The sequence below is a fragment of the Dysidea avara genome, chromosome 1 (assembly GCF_963678975.1).
Source record: "Dysidea avara chromosome 1, odDysAvar1.4, whole genome shotgun sequence".
Classification (NCBI taxonomy): Eukaryota; Metazoa; Porifera; class Demospongiae; order Dictyoceratida; family Dysideidae; genus Dysidea; species Dysidea avara.
In genome coordinates this window covers 34075653-34103102 of record NC_089272.1, presented here as the reverse complement: position 1 = coordinate 34103102, position 27450 = coordinate 34075653, and the positions used below count along the sequence as shown (strand labels likewise).

Here is a 27450-nt window from a genome sequence, read left to right as displayed (position 1 = left end):
TGGTCTTCACACATATCTACCATAGCAGCCAAGGCGACAAAAACCCTCAACTTTTTGAAACGTAATCTTAGTAGTTGCTCACAAAGAGTTAAGAAATCTGCATACATCACAATGGTGAGGCCACAAATGGAATATGCATCAGCTGTGTGGGATCCATACTACAATTCACAAATTCAGCAATTAGAGAAGGTACAACGTCGTGCAGCCAGATGGATTTATAATGACTATAGTAGATTTAGCTCAGTTTCAGCAATGTTAAACGAATTATCCCTGCCATCTCTTGAGACTCGTCGCAAGATATCTAGATTACAAGTCCTGCACAAGGCACTCCATCACCAGCTTGCCATCTGCATACCATCATATTACTTACCATCAACGAGAGAAACTAGATCATTCCATCCATTGCATCTCATAATTCCATCATCATTCACCAGATCATATCAGAGTAGGTACTTCTCAAGAACTGTTAAAGAATGAAACACCTTGCCTGTTAACATCATTGAAACGTTTGATCCAGATTCGTTCACATCACTTTTACAACCATATTACCACACTAGTACTAGCTTGTAATTAGTTGAACAATTGGTTTACTGTATGTTAAGTTAGAACTGTTTTTTGTTGTTGTTTTTTTCCTGAGCATACCAGCAGGGCTGACTGCTCAGTACAAATAAATAAATAGTCTAGATTTTCAAAACTACTGTATTAACGTCCTAACACATCCAGTGCACATGGTCACAACTTAAGATACAGGTAAGTCCCTACTTGAAATGATGCATACCTTCATTCCTACCTACCCTCAACCTTCCGGCTATGGAATTCACTACACTGTTACTATATTTCAGCTATTCGTAACAACCTGTACATTAAATATTGGTGTCAGCAATTTATATAAAATGTAGGCATATGCACACATTCATACATTCGAGTGCAATTAGGAATAACTGTATGAGTAATGGTTAAAATTGCATGAGGTAAAGCTGAGTGCAATTTTGGCTATTACAGTTATTCTCTAATTGCATGAAGATTTGTGTGATTATTTACTAATCACAAGGTGACCACCTTCATGCTTTGTAGTGTACACGAATCCAGTTTTGTGTGGTCATTAACCTCTAACTGGTGATCGTATAGTACTGTACCTTCGGCACTTTGCTACTTATGATATCATTAGGTGTTACACTTAACAGTTTCATAAATCAGCAATTCTGATTGGTTACTCAGACATCTATACTTAAAAGCCTTCTGTTGTCAGCATATTTGATTGGCTACATAATAATAATTATCACTGTTTTTGTTGCACTTAATGGCTTTGGTGATTCTGTTATTTCATTGGCTGCTTCAGAATGCAATTACAAAACCATGTGATTTGGAATTAATTGAACTCCTACAGTACTATTGATATTGGAATAAATAGTGTATATGGCACCAGAATCTTGTAACTAAATACGTAGCTTGCTAAAGTACACAATCGGTTCAACTTGTAAAAATTACAACTCTAAGTTCTGCTGAGTTATGAAATACTATGTACAGTCTGTAGTATCAGTAATATTGTACAGGGGATGTGCAATACTTGTATTTCTCCTCCAACTGTAGAATAGACATTGGATACAAATGTATCAGGCTACAGTACAATTATGTGCAATTGGTAACTCCTCATTACACTAGGTATGATTTTCATTTTAAACACATAATGTTATCATGCCTACATATGTTTGCTTATAAAATTACACAGATAAAATATAAAGCTACATATATATATATATATATATAAACTATAAAACTTCATAATAATGACAGTTCTAATTATACTTCAGTACTCTGTGGTAATTCTGCTGAAATTGTCTCAACAACAACACCATGCTTTTGAAGCTTTTTTATCAAATCTTGGTGACTACCATTTATACTTGAAGATTCATTCAATGCCTTGACAAAATTTTCTAAGCTTTCCTGGTTTTTAAACTCCAATACAGATATTAAATGACGGGTTTTTTCAGTTGGAGTTTTAGGAGATAATGGACCCAAATGTTCTCTTTCAAGTTTCGTCAAAATTTTATATTTATTTAAGTATGCATATAAGTCAGCTGTGTTTATATTTTGCTCCATATCGGGCTGCATCCTAAGAAAGACATCCATCATACTTAGATTTTCAGGCTTTGAAACTTTCAGTGATATTGGTTTCTTTTTTGGTTCACCTGTAACAAAAATAAAACAACTAATACTGTTTGTGCAGTAGCTATTAGGCTAAATCTTCACTATACTGTAAGTACTGTAATGTTACTACAGTGTATATCTACATTTTTAAGAATTGCAAAATCTTTTGCAATGTAAACATAGTTTCTGTACCCTTAGCTATATAGCATTTGAAGAAATCATAAATTCATTTGTATTACTTTTGATAATGCTTGTAGAAATATGTGCAGCCACTACACTAGTGCAAAATTGTGGCATTGTATGTACAATATTAGTCCAAAATCTGTATATAGTGTATAGTACTTTATTTAATATGCTATTCAGTGTATTTATATTATATATATGCACGACATAAATTTTAATTTTAAAAGTGTACTTTATAACTGTACTTTACAAAACTTCAAAGCTCAATTATAATAGTAATTAAAAAACGGTTACCGTCAACACCCTCAGGTCAGCCAACATTACACTAGAACTGAGTAATCAGCAGTTTAGTCCACAGAACACTACTGAGGTTTATGATTTTTATGATTATTACACCAACTAATAGGCCTATTCAGTGGCGGATCCAGGATGGGGCATTTAGGACAAATGCCCCCCCCCCCCTTCAAGAAATTGCATACAAGATCGAGATACTCTAATAGAGCAGTCAATTACTCTAATAAAGCAGTCACAATGTTCATGAGGCAGTGTAGCTTACCTATGAAGCTATAAATAGGATTTTATTTTACATAACAGACGTGATATAGTTGGTAAGGATAACTACTTCAACTGGTTTTCAGCAAGTTTTTTTGGTCTTCAACTGTTTTTCAGAAAGGTGCCCCCCCTCTTTCCAAACTCTGGATCCGCCCCTGCTATTGTAAGTTATAAGGAAGCTAGAATGCTAGAGCATGCATCTGGACTATTAACACTCACCTGGACAACCGTTAACATGTGTAAGTGCACAACCAAGCTGTCATGAAACTTCCACAAATACTTTAAAGCATCACTTTGCTTGCACTTAATAATTAGGGATGTGTTGATTTTGCCAGCAATTTTTTGGCATAATGGGTGGGTAGAAGCAATGAGCAAAATGCAGCCATAATAAGTGCATTTTTTTGTAAAGTGGGCATAAAACTTGCACAAAAGATCAAGATACTCTAATAGAACAGTCACACTTAATAAAAATATCAACAATATGTAGTTAATTTTTATAGGAAGAGCAAGTACTGATTGAGATACTCTAATCAGCAAGCTTCTTGCAATTATGGTAAGAGCAATTGAAGATTGAGATACTGTACTCTACAGTGTAATAGAAGTTGTTTTGTAGTTTATACTAGTAAATGGTCAATTAACAAAGATTAATGCTGAGCGAAATAAAATATTATAATTCTTGAGAAAAATGTAGATCATAATGGGTGAAAAATGAAAGAATTGCTGGGAAGAAAATAGATGGAAAAGAAAGCAAAATGGATTCATTCCTATGAATAATAAAGCACTCAGAGGTTGGCCTCAATGCTAATAAAACACTTGCATGCCTTGTGCTTTATTAGGATCTCAGTCACATGTCTCAGGTTGTCTGTATAGTACTCACAGCATTGCTTTAACATTATAGTACAATAGTACTGTATAGAAGGATGGTGGAGGTTTGGCGTGATCCATGATAAAATATCACCCAAATTCCTGCCTCAATTTACCCTCATGATTACATGACAGTGGATATTGATTGGGTAAAACCAAGCCCAAAAGTGCCTCCAGATCAATCTGAAATAATTTGGTAGCTGATGTGCTCAGTCAAAGAAGTAGTTACAGCTACTGGACTTCTTTCTCAAGCACTTCGAATTCACTATACTAAAAACTTTTGGAATATTAATAGCTATACAATATGTATGCTATTTTATTCTTTCTTATTATAGTGGCTATCAGTCAAGCACAGTATGACTTCCATCCCCAATGTACAAATCATTACACAATGTCATCCAATACAAAGATCTCAAATTCCAGCTGGTGAACTGTTCTCCACTATAGACGATATACTGCTTGCAATCAGGAAATAGACTGCCTGTTGAATGGTATGCACAAAGTGTAGGACACTACAGTCTCGTATGTGCAGGTACTATAAGTGAATTAGTCTGATGAGCCGCAGCTGGAATGTACGGTAAGTAGACAGTCCATGTGCTTCTATTATTTATGAATATAACTGCATTATTGGGTTCATGATTGCTGCAAATCATGATCTCACTTAAGAATATGATTAAAACTAGAATTGTGATACGTATAGTTATATTGGAGGATGTTAGTGGTCATGAATTTGCAAAAAAACATTTACAAACAAGCGTAAGTATTTTAAACTAGAGTAGGGAGAATGTAGCACCATACTGAAACAAGCTGGATCAAAGTAGTGCATAAAATGTCCAGAAATTAATATCCTTACTGTTTATTTCACAGCACAGTTTATTTACTTCTTAGTGTTACTAACAATAATTGGACATTACGCACTACTACAATCCAGTACTTTTTATTGGGGTGCTACAGTACTTTGTCCCAACTCTGGTTTAAAATTGCTATTTATTTACTTATACTTGTATAAGTTGTATAATATATTTTGTATGCACAATAATCAACTGTTTCTATACATGACTAGGCCATGTAAAATAGAGCATGTTTACACATAAAGTTATAGTACCTACATATGTACATACTTCTTCAAATTCATGACTTGTGACTTTTTATGTCATTGTGGTATGGCCAAACAATTTTAGCCCTTATTTAATGCTTTTAATAATACAAGTTATGGAACACGTACAGACTGTATATTCTATCCAGGTCATGAGATATGATTTGATAAATGATGGGGTGTAGTTGTGCCCACTTGCTCTATTTTTACAGACCTGGTCATCATACAATACTGATCGTACAATACTATAGTAGGGTTAATGAACGTTTGGACTTTTCTGACCAAAAGTATCACCCCAAAACTAGCTTCACAATACCTTCATGGCATCTTGACAGTATTGGTTAGGCATATATAAGAAAACCCAAAAATGCCTACAGAGTGACCAAAGATAAGTTGCTTTGGAATATTAAAAATATATATTTAGCAGATTATCTACTGACTGACTACCTAACTAACTAACTGCCTACCCGAATCCTCACATAACTTGAGGCTATGGGCCTGATTTTTCACTGTTATTGTAGATGTCGCTTCTGCTGGACTGGTGCCTTTTGGCATATTATACCACAGTACATACAATGCACACAACATGGACTTATACATATACGTATACCTGTGTTCTCCTTTGTGTCCCATTTCTTTCCACTAACAGTGTTAATTCACACTACAGTACGAAGAGGTGTTTCTCATACTGTTCTTTGTCTGTAATGCTAACATGGCTGAAAACAAAGTATAATACAGTAGCACTTTGCTTTTCAGTAATAACTGATAGTTGGGGCACATTTTCATGTAAAAAATTAATTTTCTGGCATTCCTGGTATCATTCGTCCTTCTGATATGATATGTGTGGGTTCATTAGTCATAATCATGAGTTGGATCAGCAATAAAAAAAGTAGTGAAACAAGGGAATAACTTAAAAATAGTGAAACAAAAGTTGCTTATATGTACCTGCAGATATGCTAGTGGACATTTAATCCTAATTCTGCCATGCATTCAGCTAGAATAAATTATAGGGATTAAATATCAACTAGTATATCTGCAAGTATAGGAAACCTCTTTTGTTATACCGTTTTTTTTTCTTTGATCCCTAATCCAACTTTAAAAATTTCTAATTTTCCTTCTACTTGTGTAATTATATTTGTAGGAAATAGGTTATGCAATATGATATAAGATGTATCACATGTGATTATTAGTCTGAATGTGGATTCCTCGTGTTATGATCATACATGGCGCTGCGAGCAGTCTCACCATTGCAATCGTCAACCTCATTTTGCTAACCCTCATCACTGATCCTTGGTGCCAGGTTGAGGCACCCCATCAGGTGATACCTTCGTTTTCAAGTGTTTTGTTTGTTCCCACCATTTTGTTCTCCAGATATTTCCCATGTCACAGTCGTCGTATTTTTTTGCCAAGGAGATCTTCCTAAGTTGAACCTACAAATCAACCGCGGCTCTGACTTTTCAGCCTGGCAAACACAGTGGGAATCGTGCATGAGCCAGTCCGGACTTGGCAAAGAACCTGCTGTGAAGTAAGTACAAGCCTTGATATTAAATTTTTCATGAAAAACTCTTACCATAGTCAACAACCTTGGCCTCACCACTGAGGACCATGGAAGTGTAACCTCCATTATTAGTGACATCAAGAAGTACGTCGCTGGACACATTAATGAATCAGTGGAGTGACAGGATTTCTGTCATAGAACACAGCAACCTGGGGAGTCCTTTGAGGATTTCCTTGTTTCTTTGAGAGAACTAGTGAAAACTTGCAACTTATGCAATGATGCTTGCACACAGAAGAGCTTACGTGACCAAATAATCAAAGGCCTGCTTAATGGTGATACTGTCGAACACGTTTTACATGAAAATGACCTTTCTCTAGATAAAACAGTCCACATTCGTCAAGCCCAAGAGGCAGCCAAGAAACAACGAGCTGCCATACAGCAAGTACCTGGTTATTTCCACGAATCTGTTGCAGCTCTTAAGACACACCCACAGAAGAAGAAATTTACATCACAACCTCTCTGTCCTGGTTGTGGGGCCCAGCCACATCCAGCAGGTTGCTCACAATGCCCTGCATATCATGTGTCATGTCACAATTGCAAGAAACTGGGTAACTTCTCCAGAGTCTGCCATTCCAAACCCATACAACCTCATCCACTGCGGCTCTCTACCTCTACTCTTCAATCTATTCAGTCTGACAACTCCTTGTCCAAACAAGCAGGCCTGTCTAACATCCACCATGTCACATCTACTGACCCTGCACCCAAGCTAAAAATTGACATTACCTATCTTAACGATGCCACCACCAAAGCTGTTCTTCCAGACTCGGGTGCAGATATTTTATCAGCCGGTACTAGTATTCTCTCTCAGCTTAACGAACACATTGGCAAACTTTTACCTTCCTCTGTCATTCCCAAAGCTGCGAATGGAGCAGAGATACATCCTGCTGGCAGGCTGCTGGTATGTTTCAAGATTGGCAATAAGGAACACCTTGATGACTTGCACATTTATCCTAATGTTACAGGCACACTGATGTTCTGGAAGACATGTAAAGAACTTGGAATCCTACCAAACTGCTATCCCTAGGGACCCGCCAATTATGCTGGCATAATAATGAGCATAATAGGTATCTGAAAGCATTGAGCATAATGCTAGCATAATAGGCAGAACATTTGTGCATTACCATAAATTATTGCTTATCAAAATACATATCACAGAAAAATCGATATACTCTAATAGAACAGTCAGAGAATAATCAAACAGATGACTGTTCATTAGAGTATATCGATGTTTACTGTAACATGTGCATTTTTACATGCAAGGATTTAGAGCCTGTTCTTCAGCAAAGAGCCTGTGCTTCAGCAAATAGCCTGTGCTTCAGCAACTTACTGTCTTCCCATAAAGTGAAAAATTACTAGAAAAACATGGGAACTGAGGTATAAATATCAAGCATAATTTGAGCATAATAGGTAAATATTGAGCATTAATTTAAGCATAATAGGCAAAATTTTGAGCAGTGCAGCATAGCATAATAGGAAAAATAATGAGCATAATCGGCGGGTCCCTAGCTATCCCAACCTAACCCAACCATTTCCAGCACTACTGTCAATTCTGAAGCACCACCCCTCCAGCAGCTAGTTTACCCCTTGACAAGCACTTTGCAGTTCAGGAGTTCCCAACCATATCTGATGTAGCATGGAGGGTGAAGAATTCCAAATTTACCTTACTGATGATGCGAGACCCTTCTGTGTTAACACCCCCAGGTCTATTCCATACGCTTACTGTGACAAGCTAAAAGCTGAATTTGACCTCTTACAAAACAGAACATCATCGCCACCCAAGAAGAATACTTGTCGGATACGTATGTGTGTTGACCTCTCACACTTAAATAGATATGTAAAGAGAGAAAGGTACCAATTCACCTACCCCAGCCAAGGCTATTGCTGACATAACTGCTTGCCAAGCTAAGTTTTTTACTGTTTTGGATGCTATGAAGGGCTATCACCAATGTCCTCTCAATCAAGAAAGTCAGCTTCTCACCACGTTTACAACACTATTTAGCAGATTTAAGTATATGCATGCACCATATGGAATTTCCTCCTGACCATATCTGAACATTTCATACACGTATGTTTGAAGCCTTTGATGGTCTCTCTGGTTTCCGCCGCATAGTGGATGACATTGTTATCTATGACAGTGATATCACACAACATGCTTCACATGTCCGAGAATTTCTACAAAGATGTACCGAGAAAAAGATCACCCTTAGCCTAGACAGGTGCAAGTTTTGTGAGTCCTCAGTTACCTTTGCAGGATTCCAGCTCTCTGCTACAGGTTACCAAGTAGACCACACTATTATAGATGCCATCTTGAAATTTTCAACTCCAGCCAACCATACAGATCTCCGATCCTTCTTTGGTTTAGTTAGTCAACTATCAGCTAGCACAAACACCATCTCCACACTACTCACACCACTGCGCCCTTTACTCAGTACAAAGAATGACTTCCAGTGGTCAGCCACCCATGACCAGGCATTTCAAACTGTCAAAGAATCCCTTACTGATGCACCTGTGTTGCCATTGTTTGACATGGGTAAACCTCCTAGAGTATGCACAGATTTTAGCCGCTGAGACCTTGGATTCATACTTCAACAGCAAGACAACTCCGACACTTGAAGTTTGATTCAGACAGGGTCTCGATTTCTAACTGATGCTCAATCTTGCTATACCATTATAGAGCTGGAAATGTTGGCTGTTGCCTGAGCTACCTTGAAGTGCCACTGGTTTCTAGCTGAACTACAACACTTTCAAGTTATCACAGATCACAATCCTCTTATTCCTATCCTTAACCATCACCAACTTGATGAAATAGAGAATCCACGTCTTCGGAAGGTTAAGCTGATGGCATACAATTTTATGACAGAATGGGTGAAAGGCACAAAGAATGATGCCCCAGATACCCTGTCAAGGAACCCAGTAACAGACCCATCACCTGAAGATAGTCTTGCTGAATTAGATACTCTTAGCCAACCAGCCCTGTCCATTACTGAGATATGAACTCTCACACAAACTGAACCACTACCATATTGCTTAGATGGCCTCAGAAAAAGTGCCCAAGAAGACACAGAGTATAAACAGTTCCAACATCTCATCTTACATGGGTTTTCACCCTATCATAATCAACTACCAGATGCTTGCAAACAATACTGGAACACTCCAGACAGCCTCACCATTGATGATGGCCTCATTGTTTATGGCTGTAGACTTCTAATTCCCACAAAACTGTCATCTGTAATTTTGGCTCAATTTCATGAATTTCACCAGGGCACTGTAAGGACAAAACAATCTCATCTTCCTGTGTACTGGCCAGGAATAGACAATGACATCAACAATACCATCCTGTCTTGGAGGCATTGCCAAGACCATCTTCCCAGCCATGCCAAAGATTGAATTGTTCAAAAGCCAAGAGCAGACTGCCCATTTCAGGAGATGGAAATAGACCTTTGCTCACACACAGGCCACACCTACCTGATCATAGTTGATTGCTACACTGATTGGCCAGCTGTTATCCCTTTACACCCTAACACTACTACCTATACAGTCATCTCAGCTCTCCGGCACTCCTTCTGTCGCACAGCTATACCTGACACTGTATGGTCTGATGGTGGACCACAGCTCACATCCAAGACATTTTCTGACTTCTCAAAGTGCTGGGGTTTTCTACATGAACATTTTTCATCAAGATACCCTCAGAGTAATGGCAACATTGAAGCTATCGTCAAGTCCATGAAGAAACTACTTCAAAACGCATGGAATGGCAGAGCCCTAGATGATGAGAATTTTTTTCAATCATTGCCACAATACCGCGATATACCCAGTAGAAAAGATGGCTTGTCACCAGCTCAGAAAATGTTTGGCCACCCTGTGCAAGATATCCTACCAGCTCACAGGTGGTCCTTCCTACCACAGTGGCAGCGACCAGCTCAAGAGGCTACACAGCAGGCTGAAGACACTTCCAAATCATCTGCAGCCTACCACAATCTCCATGCTCACAACCTGCCAGACATTCATGTTGGGTCATAACATATGTTGCAGTACAAAATCCTCAGTCTCGACTTTGGGACATTTATGGGATAGTCACAGATATTGGTCCACACCATAGATATTATATCAAGACAACAGGAAGCAGAGTTCTAGTCCACAATAGATACTTCCTACGCTGTCGTGTCCCAACCTGAGTACCCAATGGACTTGGACTTTGCAAATCCACAGACCCCACCACATCTGGAGCTTCTCATACTCAACTTAGATCTACCCGGGACAAATGCCCCACCAGAAGGCTGATTGAGGATCCAGACTGGACTTAAGTGACCCGATTGACTGTAATTATAATTATTATATAGCTTAGATTAGCAACTGATTTTTTTGGCTTTGATTAGGACTGTTTTTGATTTGTGTAGCATTTGTTCTGTACTTTTTTTCCCCTACAAATGTTTGAAAAGGGGAAGATGTAGGAAATAGGTGATGCAATATGATGTAAGATGTATCACATGTGATTATTAGTCTGATTGTGGCTTCCTCGTGTTATGATCATACAATATGGATTTAAATAATTGCTTCGGTGGTAGTTAAGAACATAAAACAGCTACTCTTCAATAGTGGCTGCTATTCAAGGTGTGATGTGTAACAAAGTAAATCAGGTAAACTGATACCTCAGGCTAGGTTCTGGTCAGATACATAATATTATACAGTGTACATTGTATACAGTTTAAGTACACATAAAAAGACTACTGTAATTTGTAAACTGAAAATTTTTGGATATGACCATGACATCCCATAGAAACAAACATACACCAGAATGTTGGATGCAAATAGCAATTTACAGTATACACTTTATCCCAGCTAGACTAAATTGTAGAAGTCAATCCTAGAATGCTAAATTTTTTAAGCTTGAAGATATGTAAGAACATGTACTAGTATAATTAGTTATGCATAAATATATCGTGGGTGGGGCTCCATAGTGCAGATAGACTCATTGGAATGTTATACTTCTACTATCTTCAGTTTAAAACTCTGCCACCATTATAAAACATATACAGTACTACTACCATTGTTTTAGGTAGAAAAACAATGGTAGTAAAGTTTAATAAGTGTAATTAAATTATTAACTTTGTTTTATTTTTAATCTGTAGGATCTTTCATCATGCCTGTGGGTATTCACTAAAACAATGGTTAGTAGTATATTTTTATCGTTGCAGCAGAACTTTAAGCTGAAGATAGTAGAAACATAACATTCCGAGGAGTCTATCTCCACTATGGAGCCCCACCCACAATATTTTTAGCATTCTAGTGTTTACTTCTATGCTTAACATATTTCTACCCCCCACTTTCCCCCTTCTCCGCCACCCCTGGGCATGATGGAAGAATTGTACCACAGGTGGCAGGACAGCCTTTCTACATTCATTAGTGACACAGAATTACTCTGGTGGACTATTCCAAACTGTTACTTATTAACTCAACAGCCTTCCTATTGAAGCAACTGACTGCTTTCCGAGTTGCCTTCACACAAAACGATGCAGTAGCAGCCCATTTTGTGTATCTCTGTTGCATGTAAGAATGATGCAACTAGTGATACAGTATAGTTACCTTACTAGTGCAAGGCACTATTTTTGAAAATGTTAGTATACAGTATTTAGCTAAGGAGTTGCATGCTCCCTTATCCATGAGCTCCTAGAAACAGTTAGGTTCATATTGTACACCCCACCAAGGATGTTAACTTTAATTTACAGGTAGCTATTGCATTGCAACAAAGTAAAATAAGCAAATGGGTTTACTTTGATTGGTATGTTGAGGTAGTTGGTGAATTGGTGGTGATTCTTGAGCTGCTGGTTGTGTCTTTACTGCTGGTTCTAAAGATAGCAAAAAATGAAAGTATGCAAATAACTGTCACATGGTATAGTGAAGCACATCGAAGCTGTATTTCATTGGTGCTATTTCTTGACTGCTGTATATTACATAAATCAAGTTTACATCTTAGTAATGCATAAACAAAGAATAGTTTGTATAACTAAATTTATTACATGATACTCACTCTCATCATCATCATCATCACTATGTTTTAATGTTGTGCTGTTTGTTCCCGATGACACTACATTTTGTTTGTACACCTTTGGCTCTGTATTAACGAATAGATACACATACTTACTACAGAAGAAATGTTTCAGGGGTTTAAAAGCAAAACGTTTACTGTACATTTTACCATAACTCTATTCCTTCACTCATTCACATGCAACTACTGGCCAGCCAAATATTTACCTGACTGATGGACCATATAAATGATTGAAAATTCTATAATAGTAGAATGCAGTTCAGACCACTAACATACACTGTATGTGGTGGTCACAATACTGTAGTATACTAAAAAAATCTGGGTAAGTACAAAACTACACTGAATACGTAAATATTCGTGACCTGGTCTGACAAAACTAGTCTTAACTAAAGCCTTTCCAATTGGTACACATCATAACTTGTCTTGTGAATAACATAGCAACCGTAATTTAAAAATTCTTTGCCAGCTTTAAGCTGTTTCACTAACACAATGTAACTAAATACATTATAGGAATTAGAAAGTTAAGAGTTACTACTCCTGAATATAAGACTAGTTTAATCACATACCATATAGTAAAAAAACTTTGGCGGCAAAAATGTGCGGCGAAACCCCTGTGTTAAAACAATTGGTGGAAAAACTTTGGTGATTGAAATAATATTCATCAAAGTTGTTACCACTAAAGTTTTTACTGTATGGTACATAAGGGTAATGACAAGGTGTCAACTCATCATCAGTTAAGTAGTGCAGTAGTAAGTATAATATAGCTAGCCAATGTACATGTTGTTGTTGTAGTAGTCGTACTTTGTAACATTTATGGCTTTTGTATTTTGTGTTGCTGTAGCTACTAATCTAACAATGTGCTAGCAAAGGCATGCTTTGCTATCTACTGGTCGGTTCTGTGGGCATGGGTTGTAACTTAGGTGATGTTTGTTCATTTCCGGGCCACTTTGATTGCTTTTTGCTGCTCAACGGTCCATGCGGAGTGGACGAAACAATGTGTTCTTTCTTCCCTTTGGCTGGTACCGGCTTAAAGTATTGAAGGATCGACTTCATTTCAAGTTTAATCTCAACTCAATGTCAACTCAATCTGGTCACTCAATGTGCTCATGTGATCATCTGAAATAATTGGTAAAAAAAACTGAACGCTATTCACCAAATTCACCAAATTTTTTGCTACACTGTGACTTGTGGACTAAAAAAAGACACGGACTTATATTTTGTTACACTGGATGATTAAAAGATTATAATCTTCTGCTGTACCTTCATTACGGCACCCTTACAAACATATAGCAAGTTGGAATGTAACTATTCATTGTGTAGATATTACCATAATTAGTGGCATAGCCATGGGTGGGCCTTGGTGGACACATGAGCATGTGTCCACCCAAATTTTCCCAGGATGGTGGCAACCACTCTTTATTGCTGTAATGAACAACAAACAAAATAGAGTGGTTGCCATAATGTTCACCGAGTACATCCATTTTTTAACAGAATAATAATATTGAGTTGGGAATAACAGCATGGAATATTTTGTTAGCAGCTGTGTGGCCTAAAGTGATGGACGAACTTGGAGTATAAAATGTTGCATTTAAACACAAGTGAGTTATGTAAATAAGAACAAGACAAAAGTGTAATAAGTCATTTGTCATGCAATATTATTTCTAGCTTCTATACAGTATGATTCATACAGCAGCATTAGACTTGTAAAATAAACTGCAGGAACTGCAGCACTGCGTGAAATTAGCTAGCTTACATTTATGCAGTTTTTAAAAGCAATACATAGGTTTGGCTATGCCACTGATTGTAATACAGTGAAACCTGTCTAATCAGGTCACCGCATAAAGAAGTCACCTGTCTAAACCGGCCATTATAAAAATTCCCACATGTGCCAGCTGAGTACAAAGTGACCTGTTTAATGCAGCCACTTCCTTAATGAGGTCAGAACATTTAGTTCCTATGATGACCAAAATAGACAGGGTTCACTGTACCTCCAATAATTTGAGGATACGGTTAAATATAATATAGTTTAAAAAATACCTTTAAACGTAGTTAATGGGGGGAACGAAACACCAGACCTCTGCCCTGGCAGGAGTTAGGTAGCATTAAAAAGAGAATAGGGCATCAATTAGAGTAAACGCACATGCGTAGTCAGTACCACGCGACCAGTGAACAGCTGCGTGAGAGTGTTACCCATGCACCCCCTTCCCTCCACTTCTCTGGCTTGGCCTCACTGCACAACTTATGGTACATTGCATCGGTGTACAACAACCGTGACAACCAAAACACAGCAAGTCTCAGTGGTACACCGCATTTTCAGTAGTGTATTTAACAGGTACACACCCGGAGCACATCTCCCAATAAAAAACCTGTAGTCTTACCTGACATTTGTATACCGACCAATCAAATTCTATACGGCCATGATATATCATATATGGACCTGCTATACTGTTTACGGTCCTGACTTGGTGTATGCACGGTTCACACATACCAGCTGGAAACATAACCCATTGTAATTGTTTGTCACTTTACTTTCTTTTTTTTTTAACCAATACAGATAGACATATGGCTGTATCAGCCCACATCAAGTACAACTGACCTCAGTGGCATTACCACCATTCAACTGTGGTGATATCACCGCCATCCGGTTCGCGAGCGCCTGCTGGCATCTTCACAAAGCAAGTGCCAGTACTTCTCCCCGAGGGGGACATACCAGCACACTGCTACTCCGTCTAGCATTTGTTGTCCCCTTTACATGGGTGCACCAACACACTGCCACTTTGATGGCAACTGTTAGGGATGAGCCTATTTTGCATTTTTTCCCACCTATTTTTCTTTCCAGCAATTCTTTTATTTTTCACCTATTTTGCTCAATATTTTGCTCGGGTTTTTTCTATTTTGCTGAGCATCAGTAAAAATTAATTGCAGTACCTCAAGCTTGCAAGCATGTGTGACTGCTCTATTAGAATATTTTGTACATAGTGACTGCTCTATTAGAGTATCTCGATCTTTTGTCACCATTTCCTATGAGCTCATGTTATCCTAATTATGCTAATACCATGCGTGACTGTTCTATTAGAGTATCTCGATCTTTTTCATACAAAATGTGCTAAGCTGCCATTCCTTGGTGCCCATTTTTCCAATTTTCCACCTATTTTTCCAGCATTTTGCTCTTTGCTTTTACCAACGTATTTTTCCAAAAAATTTGTCGGCAAAATCGGCGCATCCCTAGCAACTGTTGACCCCATCTCGGCCAGATGGTTGCAACTACATTCTGGCGCTCTGTTGTCAAATGTATACGTGCAACTCATCCTGCGCCAATTCAAACAGAGCACCAGCAACACCAGCTCTGGCTGCAACGCAGCACCTCCATTCCTGATAGAAGGAATGTGATGGTATTGGGGTATCCCCTAGGATGACTGCCAGAGATATAATAGGCTACGTAGAGGCTTGAGTATGGGAAATTCGGAGGAAAACGGAAATGACTCCTGACACTGAATTCCCATCTTACCCAAGTACCTGTTGCCTTATAACCAAGAAAAGGGCCCATTCATGTTTGGCCATAAAAATAGAGTTGGAACTTTTATCCTACAAGGCAGCCGAGACCCCGTACATTTACCAAACTACCACCACAATCAATAGCTTGTGGGAGGTGAAGAATGCTTGGGATGGTGACAGTAGCCACTGCTGACTCCCCTGCTTCACATAATAGGTAAGTGTTAACATTAAATGTACTATATGCTCAAAGCTGATACTGACATTTGGCACCATGGTAATTGCAGTAGCACTCCTCACATGTTATTAACTCTCAGTAATATCCATACTGTACCATACAAGCTTTGTTTCTTGTTTTATGGAACCTTAATATTACATTATAAATGTTGGCATGATGTGGAGTCTATATGGAATTTATAAGCAGTGCACGAGTACATACTGCATAGAGGACACTATTAAGGGCCTAAGTGTTATGTATAACTTCTTTAGACCCTATTGTATGCCACACTGAAATTAGTTGCCTCTTCCATAGCTGTTTCTGCAGCAGCAGCTGTACAGGGTACTTTCATAATAACATAAAAACCATGCAAGCTCACTTGACACAGTTAAGTGCCCTCATGCAGTACACCACTGCACATGCTGTAAGGAATGCAAATTCATCATCTGCAAAGTATGTGGGTTTTCGTTCTGGTAAGAAACCTTTATACAGGTGTCTTACTGGGTAAGACACCTAGTGACAAACTTTGACAAACAAATAACATGCCTAGTGGAGGGTAGGTATTAACAGTGGATCAGGGGACTGGGAATCCAAGGACCCAGGGACCAGTCATTGATCCAACTTTTCATGGAATTTTACATACTTCACAATGTTTGTATACATTCTGTACTTTAGATATCTTCGCTAGTCACAGTGGCTAATCTCACATGGCCAATCCACTTTCTGTCCATTGCAATTGTTCATACTGTGTTTAGTTCAATTAGAAATAACAAGCACCTCTGAAAATCACCTGCAGTAGGCTACTTGTGCTGCACAAAGACCACGCTAATCTATTATGTCACCAGGTAATAAAGTTTAGTGCACATGAAAATGGCTTCGGCCATACTGCAAGGCACACTAGCAGTTCGATAAACAGACTTCGTACCATATAGCTAGCATTCAAAGGCAACAACCTGTTAGAAACAAGCCCTTGATTACTACTACAGTTACTTAAGGAATAAATAATGAGTGACCTACGTATGTGACGCTAATAATTTCTAGGCATTGTGCAAGGAACCATCATGATGAAAAGACAGAGAAAGAGTGATCTAGGTTATTTGAGACTAGCCACTGTGACTTGCAAAGGTATCTAATACTAGAATAGAATGTAAAAAAACATTTTGTGAAGTATATATTAAATTCCCACAAAACATAGGAGTCCCCATAGGTCCTTGGATCCCCGGTCCCTTGGATCCACTGCTTATACTGTACCTATGTAGCCCTTTGTGGGTACCTCACAAAATTCCAGTCACACAGGCCATTGTCTAAATATCTAAGAAATGCATTGTTAGGATTCTCCATCGGATAAACACCCCTAAGGAATGACATATTAATTACTCTGGCTCTGAACTCTAGCACTGCTATGTTTGTATTGATATACTGTACCTTCCGTCATATCTGTAATAGTCATGCTTCCATCTGTGTTATCATTGTTTGTATCACCTGCATAAAAATGATGCAATCAGCTTAGAACAAATACCTATGATTTCAGTGCTGTGAGTGTGGTCTATAAATACATGTATTAATTTTGCTTGTTAGGAACATTCTAATATCAGACTGCAGGGGCAATGACAAGTGAATGATATGGAACAAGCTCTGATCCAAGTGACGTACATGTATGTGTATGATATGTATGTATCTTCATGCAGTCTAGTTGTACTTACAAGGAATATGGATACATCATGTGGTACAGTAAAATTGTATAGTAGGGAACATATTGTCATGAAGGTTTGCACCTAACCAATATTGTCAAGAAAAGGAAATGTTTGTATGAGGCAAAATTTGTAGTACGAGACATAATTACTTGTCATTAGTGTAAATTTGATCCCTACTTCTGAATCAGTCTATACCCATGACATGAATTAGGGATTAAATGTCCACTAGTACATCTGTAGGTGTAGGCGTCCTTTCTTGTTTTTATTCTTGATTCCTAATCAAACTTAAAATTCCTAGTTTTTCCTTGCACTTAATAATATTTGTTTACTCATTTGTAGCATTATTATAAATGGTGAACTCAAGCATATCGCTTTAAAAGAAAGATTGGTAGGTTGATAAAGCATGCATTGTACACACTGCTGTATGCAAAAATGCACCTGTTGGGTTGAAGCGTGTAATAATATTATTAAGCCCACAGCCTTAGCCATCATCAAGTTATGTTTGTCTGAATGCATCAGTCAGGAAGTCAGTAAAAAAATTCCACTGAATAATTTTAAAATCTATTGGAACCATTTGAGTTCATACTGAAGGGAGAATTTTTTATTGGCCAAAAAAATCCCAAACCTTCATGATCCCAAATATATACAGTACTATCATACTGTATAGTAAAAAATGACAAATTTTCTACTGTTTTCTGTTAAGCACTGTACAGCTGTAATCCTGGCTCAGGCTTTAAAACTGTAAGCCAAGTAAATTAATATATGAGTAGGACCATACGTTGCACATTAATGGCAACATACATGTACATATTGCTACACTCAGTGGTTAGGAAAGGGAGTAAAGGGAAGAGTTTTGTATGGCAATAGCATAATAATATACTTTATATATACAGTGTACAGTATTTACCATGAAAATGTACATAAGCTACTGTATGTACTACATGATAGATACATTACATATTATAATATGTACATGACTCCCTATGCATACATGGCTGTAATAAATTATAGCATGGTAAGGAATAAACCATAGTGGGTGACTGGCCCAGATTTTAAGTTGAGAGTCCTAGTATGTACACTGTACAGCTGACAATGCTATCATATGGCTTGTACAGTGAAGTACACAATTATGTCACAGTCCTAGGGTGATTTGCTGGCAATTATAAAAGAATAATATATTGTAGCAAAATTGACTCAGCCCTAAAGCAGACCCAATAGTTTCCTTTAAGAACTCCTCTGCCTGGTAGTAGCTAATACTGGCCATTTTCTTAGATAAATTATTATGCATAGTGCCACCAGCTACTATGTGGTGATAGACTAGGTAGCATTGGAATCTGATTACCATGCAATGCAGGGATTTAGTTCATACTGTGACAAAATATGCAAATAATTTGTTAAAATAATGACAAAAAAGTGTTATTCATGTTTAGCATTATAATAATAGAATCATTTTAGTGAATTATATTGCATGTTTGAGTGGCTATAAGGCCATGCATGGTGGGTGGGTTGCTAGCCACCCCATCCATTCCCCTGGATCAATCTCTGTTGAAAGAATGTTATATTACTAGCATACTATTATGATTTCAAACACAATAAAGAAACACACACTATGTACAGTATATACGTAAATACTTTGCTCCAATGCATTTTATTTCTACAATAATTATATTCTTACAGAAAATTTTTCTATACTTAATTATGCATATGAATGCGAGTGACACTTTTTTTGGACAAATGTAAAATTGAAATAAAGATTTACCTGGTAGATTATCCATATTTATAGTCTTCTCATCATTTTGGTCATTTCCTAAATAAAAAGTGGGTACTCAACAAATTTGTTATGTGAAAATAATTGTTACTTGGGCACTTACGTTTGATTTTCCAACAAAACATTTTGTGTGTGTAACACCAAAAAATGAAGAGTATGACGATAACAATGGTGATAACAACTACTATTGCTCCTCCTACTCCTGCTGCTACTCCAATGATAATTCCATTTTTGTGATCCTCATTAGTTGCATTAACTGAAATGTAATAATGTAATTATGTATAATCTTATTGCAAATTTTATCAAATATTTGATGTTACTAAAGTTATGAGAATGCAATTAGCATCTAAGTACAATAAGTTTTCTTAACCACTGACATGTCCATTCATGGCAAAATTCAAGATATCAAGCTTAATTTATTTGTTTACTCATTGCCATTCAAGGGTGAAAAGGAATTTTTAAAGATGCTTAGTACTTGACTTAGTACACTACAGTAGCTACTGTAAATCATGGGTGACACATCATACATAATACTGGATTTGCAAAAAGGTACCTTTTCGTTTTCACACACAAAATTTGACCCATTATTTGAACTTTAAAGCTTTATATCTTTTTGATCATGGCATATAATTGCTTGAAATTTTAAATGGATGTAGCGACAGTATCTGGCTACGTTTTGATACTAAGATCAAGTTGATCAGTATCAGGATTCAGTAATCGTTTTGTTTGCTGGTACGTCAAATGTGTGTAAAAGGTACCTTTTCACAAATCCTGTCACCATTGTTGATGTAGTATACAGTAATTACCCATACTGTCTGTGTATACCCTCAAACCAATAAACCAGTATCTAGACGCTCTTAAAGTACATAAGAACAAACTTGCAATGTATACTAACCTGGTGTAAAAGATGGTATGAAAGATGATGAAATTGTATGTGTAACTGTACTAAATTCTGTCATTATCGTCATGTTGTTACTCACTACATGATCAAAGTGAATACAGTATGTGAAGATAATGTTCAAAAATTTATATTACAATAATTGCATAGCTAATTATTTACACAATTTCACATATTATACTTTGCATAGGAGGGTCAAAGTGCTGCTACATACTGTATTTTCCTTAATGTACCAATTAGCTATATAACCATACTGTATGAGTCATACAGATCAGTTATTCACATAATTGTGAAATACAGTATGATTATGCACTTTGGCAAACACAGTACAGTTGATGCACCTACACTGATTACACTGTGTAATACAGTAACAAAATGGACTTACTTTTATTTATTTATTTATTTGTTTATTTATTTATTATTAAGGCTTTAACAGCACAAGTGCTGAAGGTCTGTAGGACACCTGGCCCTACAGCCTGTTTAAAGTCGTTTCATAAAATATGTGTTTGAAAAGGTAGAGAAAGGGAGAAAGGTCCATGACAGGATCTGGGCAGCCTCAAACCTGCAGCCATCCGATTAACGCTCGGACGCTTACAGGAGTCTGCCAGGCAGTCAGGATGTTTTCTCCTTGTCAATTTCATGTGTATGTATCCATAGAAACTCTAGAGGGTGACTTATTATCTCAAAGTATCCCATGTGGAACCAAAATGATATTAGTTTATCAATTAAGGCTTTACAGCACAAGTGCTAAAGGTCTGTAGGGCACGTGCACCTGGTCGTAAGGTCTGTCTAAAGTTGACACATAAAGTGTGTTTGAAAAGGTGGAGAAAGGAGAAAATCCATGTCTAGACCTGGACAGCCTCGAACCTACAGCCATCCAATTATCGCTCAAACTGTATGTACTGTGTACAAACTACTGTAATGGTAAGTTAAACCTCAATGGCATGACAAGATTGAAGCATTTAACTCTAAACTGACAGTATAGCAAATCAACAGATTAGTAATCTGAAGTTCTTTGTTTATAATAATTAGCTGATACTTGATGTCACGTTAGCTGACAATAGTTTGCTAATGCAAGTACATTTGTTTTGTATAAGGCTAGCTAGTGTGTTTGCAAGTGTCAAGTGCATAAGAAGTACACCTTATGGTATTTAAATAAGCATAATATTCCGGTCAAGCAGGTGATATACGTATAACAGGATGAGAATGGTGTGTAATGTGCACAAGATACTGTACACATGCATATATTACTATTATAATTGTGCTGTTTTATGTGTATACCGTAGGTAGTGTGATTTATGTTATATTTAAAGTACTGCTGCACGTGTGTATGGAAAATACAGCACATTAAGGTTACGGTATAGTCACGGGCAATCATTCAAAATTTTGAATGCCTATCGATTCTTTTTGAGAAGACCATAAAACCAGTCTAACAGCGTGAAAAGTTTCAAATGAAGGTAAAGCCCTTCATATTTAATGTTTTTATGTAGCTACAGTGTAGTTTGAGGCAGGTGAACACTACAATTGTTGTAGTACATCGCTCAGTTCCAGCTGTGAGCTGTCACTACCATGTTTTTCCGCCGCCAAATACAGCAAAAGCTGTAGGTTGTATTGGCATTTCTAGGGCATAGTGATACTGTATATTAAATTTGTTAGGTCCTGTGGAAGCGTTTTTGGCGTGTTTCTCCCCAGTGACTCGGATACAAGCCTTCAAAGAGCTTGTTTCACCTGAAAAAACTATTAAAAGTTCAATAAAACGTCTATACTACCAGTAACTTAAAAAATCGCTTCCACAGGACCTAGATATTTTAGTTGTTTAGCCACTTGTGTTAAAATTATAAGGATTCAGTAATCTGTTAGTCTGGTTTTTGGCGGCGCGTTTTTATAAAACATCGCTCTATTGTAGACCACACACCCAAGAACAGTCGTTGTTCTGTAGTAAAAACAAACAAACACAATTAGTTGTATTGCTAACACAACACAGTTGTTGAAATTATTTATCCCTGCTTGGTTTAAAGCAGGTTTGGTAATTTGTTCCGCCCACGCATTTTAAACTATCCCGTAACCTTAAGGACATGTTGAGAGATTAATACAGTACAAGGCAAAGCTGATCACTGTATTTAACTCGATACACCCCTGAGTGCTGTATTTTTTGTACATCCAAGCATAGGCAGTGGTTTAGGTGTTATATTGCATTCTTTCTTGGAAAATTAATCTCACATGCCCAAACAGCTTCATCAAAGTTTGATTATCATACTATCAGTACGTGTCCATGTAATCTATTTCTAGTCTTAGAACCCACTGGTAGTATTAGTCTGGCTAGTTTCAACAATTTGCAATGCCACACATGTGATCAATTGTGCTGCCTGAGTGGAGTTGCTTTTGTAACATTCCCACGTTTTAGGGCTTATATGACATCGTAAGTTCTCTTTGCTAAGAAATATGTATACGCAATGATAAATACTGAATTTTAATATCCACAGAAGGGAGAATGACTGCTGTGATAAGTGAATGGTATTGCTCACATGCTGCTTAGATACTGAGTTAAATGTGTCACTGTTCAGAAGTAAAGAAATACGTTCTGAAGCAGCTACAGTAGAAGTTGTAAGTCACTAAGAAGAAGAAGATGGCTGCATGCGATTATGAATCATTACTGGTCAATAGGCAAGGAAGCAAGGAACATACTGTAGCTATAGTAACAGTATTCACAGGCTCCAGGAAGGTTTTTATAACATCCTTGATGATACCCTGTACAATATTCATATTAAAATTTGTTTAAAGGTATTATATATTTTGCATTATTAAAAACTGATAATTATACTGATTTGAACGCATGCTTTCCAAAGTTAATACAGTGTATAAAACCTGCAATTGTTCTGGTTATGTGTGTATAATAATTATACATTACACAGCCTGTATGTCACATCAATGTATCGAATAGATTAGCAAGTAAAGTAATTGAACTTGGCTGATGATACATTCAAATCATTGACTAGATGATAATTGATGTCACTCAATGCCTAGTATCAATCCCTTTAGCTGGATTTAGTTTAGAAACACAACTACTACGAAAAGTAACAAATAGTAAGACCTAGAGCATGTACCATATAGAGTAAAACATTGGCGGTGGAAAACAATAGTAAATAGTCAGTGTTTCTATTTGCCAATATTTCACCTTCTAAAGATCCAAAAGTTTACCATATGAAAAGAAAAAATTGCATTTGTTAACTAAGAATGTATGGCATCCTACAGCTATTTCAACTTTGTCATCATCCACGTTATCACAATCTACATTGTCTACCCTGAGTACTCAGTAAAACAGTTGCAACTATTAGACTGAGTAAGTTACAGCAACTTCAAAAGTGACTGATGATTAGTGCACGCATGGTCACTTAACATACTTTTCACATGGCTGAGTTGTACTGAATATTAGTAACAACATCACAGAGGTGTTTTACTAAGAACATTCATCTTCCTAAACCAAGCATAATATGCCTAGAAATATTTCCAACCAAGTGTTATGCACACCTAAATTAAAATACGGAGTTCAGATTCTCAGTAACTTATGTTCTATAATTTCATCCCATGTTTTCACTAAACTGGTCACAGTACTTGCTTTGATACTTTTTTACAGACTGATAATTGGTTTTTGCTTGATAATGCAATGTTCAAAAATAATTTTTTCCTAATGTGCAATTTTAGCAGTTCATCAGTGTTTCACAATGACAATGTTTTGCACTACACAGTACACGTTAGCTATTGCTGGGTGTAGTGGACTAGTTTATAAGGATTGCTATTATGATTGCTATTTGATAACGTATGGTCAAATACTGTATACACATCCTACAAGCACACATGTATGCATCACAGCTGCCAAATTGAGCAAACAGAATAGGATAGCAACATTAGGGAAAATACTACATAGTCATGTACATTACTTTACATACTATCTCTCAACATACCTGATTGAATAAACACAGTGGAACTGCTCATTCTTGTAGGACTTGGTGCAATGCATATTCCTATGTGTACAAATACTGTATAATTTCCAATTTAATTTTATCATGCTACTGTCTACACACACAAATATAGCAGGACTATATACCTGAACCTTTAACAGATTTCCTACACATGTTAGCTACTACAGTAAACACATACAATGACACTCCATTATTATTTTAGGCTACCTATTGTATAAAGCAAACATTTGATGAGGGAAAATTTGATGAATTGTATGGTCAAGCATTTTGACAAGTAAAATTTTGACACAATGTTCCAACATTGTATATATGTGACTGAATTTGACAAAACCAGGCTTCGATGCACAAAGCTTCGTTAGGAGATATGGCGATTTTAAGTTATCATTGTGTAATAACCTCCCAGTGCCTACAGCTGTGCAAACAAAATTTGCACCAATTATTCATCTATTTACTAGCTATCACTGAGTGGGTGTATAAACTTCTAATATCCAAAATTTGCCCTGTTTTGGGCAGCTTTCTTCGAGCGGGTAATAATATCACAGGTGGTAGTAATAGGGTGGGAGGGTGGTGGGTGGGCTTAATATAGGAATATAAAATGAAGTAAGAAGACGAATGGAATCCAGAGGCCAAGTTTGGGCTCTCCTTGGCCCTCTATGGCCCTCAAATCACTCCAAATTGACTGAGAACACTATATTGGTGAGCTCTCTGTGAAGTCCCAGCTCACTACACACCTTTATCACAAAGCCATGGCCATATAATGGCACCAATCTCCCACTCGTGGCTTTGACAGGGTCGGAAGAAAGCTGCTACAGAAACCAGACTTGCCAGTCCTGAAGGAAGAACAGTTTGGAATATGATAGTGTATTAGACTAGCAATCCATTTCTGGTAAAAACGTAAGTTTGATTTTGTGTGTGTGGAAGCCTGGTTATGTGAAATCCGGTCACATATTAAGAAATACTCTAAATGCAAAGTTATGGAAGGGAAAATTTTGATGGAGGGACAAATTGTCAAATACATTAAAATTCTGTCATTAAACTTTAGCCCTACATATAATACTTTAACAGCATTTGGACAGTATGTACAGGATATGTCATTCATTATGTATTTGCAATAATAGTGTAACAATATTATGCATCTGTAACAGTGCAAACTGTTCTTATAGCATGCACGATTGTGTATGGAGTGCGCAAACATGCACGCAACCATGCACATTCACATGTCCACATGTGACAAGCACTGATATGTGGTTTTGACATTCACCCATGAAAATAGTATAATATAGTTGCTGATTAAAACTATACGTACAACACTCACTATAATACTATAATACATACATGTACAGTACGTGCCAACTTTTATGTACATACCTACATTTAAAATGTGATTGGATTTAACAAAAGGGTCTTCCACACACACCACATTCATGCTTTCTTATTTTGCAACTAGAAAAGTCTCCTTATTTGTCTTTATTATTGTGATTTTTTGAGAATTGGATGTGTGTGGAAAATACCGTTTGCAAATCTGGTTTGGCAAACATACAGTGGTTGTGCACGTGCAATTAAATCACACACCTGCAATGGAACAATCAGTGGCACCAATCAATACATTTCTTGGTATGTTATAACGTATGTTGTATGGAGAATCATCACATATAGGACAGAGAATGCTGTAATTTGCATTAAAGTCAATTTCCTCTCTGAGCAATCTAACACAAGTATCTAGGCGAAAAGAGTGCAATGGTGGTCCATTATTTTTTTGGAGATCACATGGTATGGATATCAAAGATTTGGTAAACCAAATTGAAACGTTAAAATAAATTTCAGTATTCGAAGTACATGCCTCAACAGACATACACAATGGACAACCATCTTGCTCATCTGTAAATAATAAAATATGATTGCGTATAATGAAGCACATAGTAATAATGTAGTTATAATCAATGCAATTACTATACATATGATATGTACTGCATGTACCAAAGCTACTCTAGCACTAATTTTTGGTAAGCGTTCAGCTTGTATTTACAACATGCAATAGCTAAGTATTAATTTTTTGGTCAACATGCATGGTACAGTAAAATACAGTATGTAGCTACACGTCATGTTAAACATGTTGCTGGCATCTTACGTAATTATTATTGTAGCTACACAACTATACAGTGGAAGAGATGAAACCAGACATTACTTCGTTGTTTACAGGCCCACAACTGGTACCACACTGCAAAAAACAAAACCAGCTAGCTACAGTTGAGTATAGACTCGAGCTGGAATAACTAATGGGATTCTGCAAGATCCTGAAAGATCCTGCAGTTATGCATGAAGGTTGAAAACTCACTTTCAGGAAGAAACAGGACTTCTGCTTCTGTTTCATTAAGTTGATTCCGACAGTCGTACTGCCCAAACGGGTCTCTACCAGGTTGCCACCTCAATACTAATCCACTTGGCTCCTCCCGGAAACTGACGTTTGCTTCTGGTATGCCTTCGCTACTCCACCGACACTCTGCCGGGTTTTGCATGCAACATGATATTGCTTGAACATCTCCATTTTGCGCAAAAAGGCACACTTGAACACCACCACACCGTCCACGGTTGCCTGTCAACGCACCCACGATTCTTAACGAAACCATACAAGTGAATACTGTCAATGAAAGTAAAGTACTGCTTTCCACTCCAATCCGAGTCATTATGCCATAGAATACTGTAGTTCGTTATGCGTAGATTATGTGACACATGATCTCAGAAGAGATTTAAGACAAACTTATTATAACGAAGTCATCATGCGGTTCTCCGGTAACCGAATTTAGGGTGTGGCATTAAGTTTGTGGCATTAAGTTTGTGGCATTCGTCGAACTGATTATCTGATCAAATCAACTTTTATCGGTAAGTGCGGGACAAGACATTGAATTTCGGCTACACTCAGTCAAGAAAACTGGAACAAGTTAAAGACTGATGAC

General features: G+C 37.2%; 1 protein-coding gene and 1 long non-coding RNA gene across 2 annotated transcripts; one reads left to right on the top strand and one right to left on the bottom strand.

Moving 5' to 3' along the window:
• Positions 1-1638: 1638 nt before the first annotated feature.
• On the bottom strand, positions 1639-27311 carry LOC136262899 (uncharacterized). The gene is made up of 10 exons (XM_066057320.1): positions 26832-27311; positions 26069-26374; positions 24479-24538; positions 20514-20597; positions 19722-19874; positions 19610-19657; positions 17582-17638; positions 12430-12513; positions 12173-12247; positions 1639-2189 (listed from the first exon to the last, which is right to left on the bottom strand). Exons 1-10 carry the CDS (start codon positions 27178-27180, stop codon positions 1801-1803), a joined length of 1605 nt encoding a protein of 534 aa, XP_065913392.1. The 5' UTR covers positions 27181-27311; the 3' UTR covers positions 1639-1800.
• LOC136262938 (uncharacterized) lies at positions 2786-10972 on the top strand. Its single transcript, XR_010704402.1, has 4 exons — positions 2786-3436; positions 4083-4324; positions 6034-6368; positions 6419-10972. It is a non-coding gene; the product is annotated as an uncharacterized lncRNA (long non-coding RNA).
• Positions 27312-27450: the final 139 nt, after the last annotated feature.

Excerpts from the sequence above, each read along its gene's own strand:
- LOC136262899 (XM_066057320.1), bottom strand. The coding sequence starts at position 27,180 with ATGACTCGGATTGGAGTGGAAAGCAGTACTTTACTTTCATTGACAGTA. Across the intron at positions 19,875-20,513 it reads CATACCATCTTTTACACCAG|TTAATGCAACTAATGAGGAT; the intron begins GTTAGTATACAT and ends ATTACATTTCAG. Across the intron at positions 12,248-12,429 it reads TGATGATGATGATGATGAGA|AACCAGCAGTAAAGACACAA; the intron begins GTGAGTATCATG and ends TGCTATCTTTAG.